We start from the raw sequence: 6,771 nt of genomic DNA on the forward strand, positions 1-6,771 counted from the left end.
AGCATTTTTTTTATATATTTTTTTATAGCATTTGGTAATCAGCAAACACAAATTATATAATTAAGTACATGTAAATTGTTGAATATGTGTTCTTTTGTCGTTAGAAATACTAGAAGTTATCAATTGGTTGGAACTTTATGAGTTAAGCTAATAAGAACTCATATCAAATAAAATATTTAAGAGCACTCACAGTAAAGTTGCTAAAATTATAACTTTTAACAACTCAAAAAACTACTTTATCTATTTTAACAACTCACTTTACAATACACTCAACATCAAAATATCTAAATTTTTAGCTTTTCATTTAAATATTCTTTTTTTATTACTTTTTTTATTCTTTCTTTATGTTTTCTTTGTTCTTTGTTTCCAAAGGTATTTTCAATCGTTCATTTGAACGTAGCAAGCACATTTTTTAAAACCTGACTTTTTTTAATAAGAATTTTTTTAATTGAAAAGTCATATTTTTGGAAATCCATGTTTGTCGTAACTATCATATTTTTGGATTTTTTTCCTTCAACTACCATGAATGTTGTTTATTAATTTTGTTTCTTCAACTGCCACACATGTATCATGTACGCTCAACATATGAGACATTTCTCTCACAAACACGTGGGCCCGACGCTTAGAGCATTTGAAAATTTCTCAACGATCTCATATATACTCCAATTGAGCTAACTATCAACCTATCAACACTATTTACATAAATCATATATTTAACTATGAACCTAACAAACCTCATATCAAAAGGCAAACATATTATAAAGGTCATTACCCTGTCCACTTGAAGTAGTTTTAGCAACACTAAACTACCAATGTAGTCCACAAAAAATTCACACACTAATTCTTTCCTCCTCCATTAGAATTCTTCTCTCCTCCAATTGAATCCTCTCCCTATCCCTCAACTCTTCCATGCGAACCCATTCTGCTTTGATGTGAAGACTTTCTTTTTCTTGTTCTTGTGACTCTTCAATATATTTCATCTTATTCGCCAAATATTCCCCAACATCTTTCTCACTAGCTTTTTCCTTTTGATTGGCCTTTTCGGTGATGGTCTCAACTTCAGGCGAAGAATTTAAAACAAGCATTGGATTATTTTGGGATACACCCAAAAAGGGTGAGTCAATATCAATGTTCCCTTCTATGATACTAGTGTACAATGGCAAGTCATCTTGTGAGTCCATAATTAGATAATGACACAACCTACTTATTAAAGATATTTTTACAAAGCATCCAAATCACGAAGAATATGAGATTATAAAACAAGACAACGAAAACCTATGTGGTTTGAACAAAAACATAGTAGGTTAAGCTGCTTGACATATTTGAAGTATTATAGATTCATTTATCAAGGATACAATGACTTCTTTGAAAGGTTAAATAAATGTAACTGAATGTAACTAGATAAGAAAAACTGAAACTTTTGGATGAATGTAACTGAAATTTTGAAAGAAAAAACTGACATTAATCATTTCAATAACATACTTAAAGTTAGTGGTCAAAGAAAATTATGGGTCCCTTAAATAAGAATCAAGTACATGAATGAATGTCAATAAGATGAACAACAACTAGATTATGATATTTCAAATAAAAGTATATGATATCATAGCCAAGGCTGGCCCAACAAATTTTGGGGCCTAAGGCGAAATTTTATATGGGACTTTTTTATATGTAAACATTAATTAAATAAAATTATATAATACTAATTAAATTCAGACTAATTTGATGTAAATAAAGAAATTGATAAATAATACTAATTAAACTAATGTTAATTTCATATAGAGGATTGAATATCATTGTTGAACCATAAATTTAAACAAAAAGAACTAAAAAAATATATATGTGAGGTCCGATTTTGTAGCCCAAAAGATATGGGTTCCCTCAGGCCCCAACGAACCCAGAACAATGAATTTGTAGAGAGCGGGTTGAAGGTTTAGGCGCTCACCGGCTTTCATGAAGCATCAACTACTTTTCTTTTATTGAAAAATACTAAGACCAATTTACAACTGGGGATGCTCCTCGGCCCATGGCCGAGGAGGTTTTTTCTTCCCCTCCCTCTCTTTTACACTTTGCTCCCCTTTCTTATATATCCCTCTCTTCCTCCTCCTGTTGATCATCTATTGGCCTCCCTTCTGACCGTCTGTCCCATCAGAGGTCATATTCGTGGTCAGGTGGCTCACCCTGATCGATGTTGCCCTGTCAAGGGGTTACATCCCCATTAATGCGGCCAGAAGGATTAGGTGAACGTATTCAATGCCGAGGTGACAGTTCGCCCAGGGCTTGCCCCTTCTCCGTACTTCTGTTGCCAACGCGTGGCACTGGGCCCTCTCCTCCTTGGATATTCCAGGAGTCCTTTGGTAGGGTGGTCCTCGTGTTTTTCCGAGGTCTCGGACGCCCGAGGACAGGGTCATCCTCGGACCCATCATGCATCCTCGGCGTGGGCCATTTGGGCCTGGCTTGGAGTGGGCCAAGGCTACCCGATTTTCTGGCCCCACAATATATTATTAAAAAAAAAAAAACTTACTTTAACTTAGATATATGACTATACATAGTTAAGTAAAGTTTTAATATAAAATTTAATTTTATATCTTCTTTTTAAGAGGGTGAGATAGATAGATATTATTTGGTGTGTAACTTTGTAGGAGATTAGTTTACAAAAATTAAAGTCTCAAATTATTAGGGGAGATTAGTCATCATTGATGATCTATCACATTTGTAGTTTTTTTTTTTTTTGAAACATTTTAAGGTTTCAATTGGGTTAAATTTCTAGTAGTCTCCTAATTTAGAAGCCTTATTAGAAATGAAAAAGAAAAATACTAAAGATACTATAAGATATTTATAATATAATGTAATAATGACTATAATTAATGAATTCCAATAACTTAATTTATTTGTGTTTTAATTAATTTTTTATGTGATTGGTGACATGTAAGTTAAGTCCATAGTAAAATTTGTGGTATCTTTAGCATCACTCATTAAAAAAAGTACTAATTATTTAAAAAATGTTATATTTTTATAAAATTTTGAGCCATTTAAGGAAAAAGATGGGGCCTTTTTTTGCTAGGGATTTTTTTTTTTTTTTGGTTTGTGGGGCCTTAGGCCTAGGCCTAAGTTGCCTAGTCCTTGGGCCGGCCTTGATCATGGCAAACTGAGCATCCCCTCTTAGTACAAATCAAAATTAACACATATCATGGCTCCACAAAAGGTTTACGTCCATCCATTTATATATCATGCCTCCACAAAAATTAACATTGATTAATAGGTCCCTTATTCAATGACATTAGACCTAATGAATTGAACTAATTGAAACCTTAGACACAGGTTGTTCATAAGTGTATAAACAGGTTATACATGTTTTCTAATTGCCATAAGTGTATAAACAATTGGACCTTATATTAAATGCAAAATTAACAAAAAATCAAATAAACTTCTTAGTTACTTTGTTGTGAAATTAAAAAGCTTTGTGTTGCACTACATCAATCTTTTCCTTTTGTTTTTCTTCTGATAAATTTGATTAGGCACGGAGTGAAAGCATAAAGAACAAGAACAAACAAACGCAAGAATGCAACTATATGTGAATTCAAAATGGAAAAATAGTTAAGAAATGGACATGCCAATTGATGAACCGAAACGCTTTGTTGCCAAGATTGCCGATCCCATGAGGAGCACTCCCTTCGCTGGCTAATAAGCAATACCTAAAACCAAACCCTAACCCTAACCCAAAACTGAACCCTAACCCAAACCAAAACCTAACCCAAAGATATCCATAGACCCAACAGAAGGAGGATTGGGTCTAGGCTAAGGGGAGAAATTAGGTGAAGGGAGTGGGAGCTAGGTGGAGGGAGGGTTGGGTGAAGGGGAGAGAGGGTTGGGCTAGGTAGGAGGGCTGGCTGAAGAGAGTCCTAGGTAGAGAGAGGTTCTATAGAGAGAGGCAGAGCTATTGTTTCTCTTGTTTTGCATTTGCGTGTGAGAGATAAAGATACTGAGATAGGGTAGAAAGAAAGTGTCATGCGTGAGAGATGGTGAGTGTGTGTGAATAAAATATTGTTTTTAACATATAACTTTCACCCCCCCTTGCCTTCATTAGTAGTTGCTCTGGAAACTCTTGCAACTAGAAGGGCGGTCCACTTTGTTCAAGAACTGGATTTGCGAGGTTCAATTTTTGAAGACGATTCAGAGGTATCCATCTTGGCTATAAAAAATCAGTACTTCCATCACCCATCCTGTGGTCACTTGATTAAAGACATTATGTCTTCAGTTATTTCCATTCAAAACTATTCTTTCTTTCATATACGTCGGCAAGGCAACGCTTTGGCACACGCTTTAGTTAGGAGAGCAAGATTGTCCTTTCCTATTTTAGTTTAGTTGGAATTTGTTCCTTCGAACATTTATAAGTTTTATGTATCTGATTTTTCAGCCATCAAATAAATTGGCCAGTCGGCCTTCTTCTTAAAAAAAAATAAATAAATTGGCCAGTCGGCCTTCTTCTTAAAAAACAAAAAAAAACCAGTGAGTTGCTAGAGATAGCAGCCATGAGTCAAATTATATTAAGTTTAACAACTTTGCTGTAATGTGTGCTTAGTGTTTGGGTTGCTAAAATGACTATTTAGTCATTTTAGCAACCTTATTGTGAGTGCTCTAAGCAAATAGGAACTCATATCATATAATTTCAAAGGGTCATGTTAACGAGTGCCATAAGGCATTGATTAACAATCCGATTAAAAAAAGTTTTTATAGGAAAAGGAAAAAAAACAATTAATGTTTTAACAGCTTTTTTCATTTCCCTTAAAAGTGATATTAAAACTTTCTTAAAATGGATTCTTAACCAATACTCCAACAACACTTATTAACATTTCATAATTTCAAATAGTAAATTGTTTAATTAAAAAAAGAAAAGGTTTTGCTGCATACTAGCACGCAATTGCATACTAGCACGCAATAAAACTTTTTTCATTAAAAAACTTTCTAACCTTTTATCAAAAATAATTAAAAATTACTATAATAACAAAATGTTGGGGAAAATGGACATTTGCCCATAATTTTCAAAGTATGCAGCAAAATGTACATATTTTGAAACTATACAGTGAAATGCCCATTTTTTTTAAAAACTCGATTTTAACAAAATCTAATTTTGTAGATATCCTCAAAATCGAGTTCTATTTATATTTTTAAGTAGAACTTGATATTAGCAATATTGAGTTTCACTTAAATTTTCATCGGCTCTTGTAGTATCTCAATGCCTTGAATACTTATAACAAGTACCAAGACTAAAGTTTCACTTAAATTTTCAAAATAAATTAAGTGGCAAAATATGAATAGAACTCGACATTATTAAAGTCGAATTTCACCTATAACTTGATTTTGTTAAAATTGAGTTTTAAAAATATGGACATTTTGCTATATAATTTCAAAATATAAGCATTTTACTGCATAGTTTATAAATTAAAGATAAATGCCAATTTTTCCTTTAAAAAAAATGTCATTCATATTTATTATAATACCAAAATAGCCATCCCATATCTACGAAATGCTAAAACCTCCCGAATATCCAAGGGCGAAAACAGACATTTGCAGTGAGATTCAGCAAAACCCTAGCCTTTTTATATTTTTGCAAACTCCTACTCTCTCGATTCGCTTCTCTGAAACCCTAGCTTTCACAAAGTAGCAGCCTCATCATCCCGACCCAAAATCCCAATCAACAATGCCGCCGAAGCTCGACCCCTCCCAGGTCGTCGATGTGTACGTCCGAGTGACCGGAGGTGAGGTCGGTGCCGCGAGTTCACTCGCCCCAAAGATCGGTCCGCTAGGTCTCTCGCCGAAGAAGATCGGAGAAGACATAGCGAAGGAGACTGCGAAGGACTGGAAGGGCCTGCGCGTGACGGTGAAGCTGACTGTGCAGAATCGTCAGGCCAAGGTGTCGGTGGTGCCATCGGCGGCGGCTCTGGTCATCAAGGCACTGAAGGAGCCGGAGCGTGACCGGAAGAAGACGAAGAATATCAAGCACAACGGAAATATCTCCCTCGACGACGTCGTTGAGATCGCCAAGGTTATGCGCCCTAGGTCCATGGCCAAAGACCTCAGTGGCACCGTCAAGGAGATTCTCGGCACGTGCGTCTCTGTGGGCTGTACGGTTGATGGGAAAGACCCTAAGGATTTGCAGCAGGAGATCTCCGATGGTGACGTGGAAGTCCCTCTGGACTGAGAGAGACAGAGAGAGAGAGATAGAGGTTCTTCTTCTATTTTAATTTTGAAAAAGAAAATTCGGATATTTTGGGAATTTTGTGATATTTTAAGGTAATTAGATGAATTGGATGGATAATTATTTAGTTTTTTCTTATGAGGAATTATGCTGTTTGTGTTTGATTTAATGATTTTTGTGATTAATTTTGCTTTTTTATGATTGTTTGGTTTGATTAGTTGTTGTTAGCCCTATGTAGATGGGCATTTAATATATATATATATATATAGATGAGTAGCAATGAAGTGTAAATTGGAGCTTATTTTCTGAATATGAGCGTCACTTTTTGGATCTCAAGAAGGTGTTTGATTGCTGCTTGAATTGAAAGAAGCTTTTCATTTAGAATTGTGATGGCTTTAGATTGTGCCACATTTTTTGTTCATGAATGTCTTTTGCCTTTGCTAGTGAAATGGCATTGTTAGTGTTTAGGAAAATCAAATTATGAAATGGGGTTGAAGGACTTGAAACATTGTAATCAATTTCATGTTTCTATCATATTATCCAACCTATTCATTTCAACACCATGGCTCTAATTT

The 6,771-nt window shown here is 34.8% G+C and overlaps 1 protein-coding gene across 1 annotated transcript; it reads left to right on the forward strand.

Moving 5' to 3' along the window:
* Positions 1-5,558: 5,558 nt before the first annotated feature.
* Positions 5,559-6,365, forward strand: LOC112038294 (large ribosomal subunit protein uL11). Its single transcript, XM_024071094.2, has one exon. The coding sequence runs from the start codon at positions 5,699-5,701 to the stop codon at positions 6,197-6,199; it is 501 nt and encodes a 166-aa protein (XP_023926862.1). The 5' UTR covers positions 5,559-5,698; the 3' UTR covers positions 6,200-6,365.
* Positions 6,366-6,771: the final 406 nt, after the last annotated feature.

The sequence above is a fragment of the Quercus suber genome, unplaced genomic scaffold, assembly GCF_002906115.3.
Source record: "Quercus suber isolate HL8 unplaced genomic scaffold, Cork oak 2.0 scaffold_923, whole genome shotgun sequence".
Lineage (NCBI taxonomy): Eukaryota > Viridiplantae > Streptophyta > Magnoliopsida > Fagales > Fagaceae > Quercus > Quercus suber.

Bases quoted from the DNA above. Each gene is read 5' to 3' on its own strand.
- LOC112038294 (XM_024071094.2), top strand. From the start codon at position 5,699: ATGCCGCCGAAGCTCGACCCCTCCCAGGTCGTCGATGTGTACGTCCGA.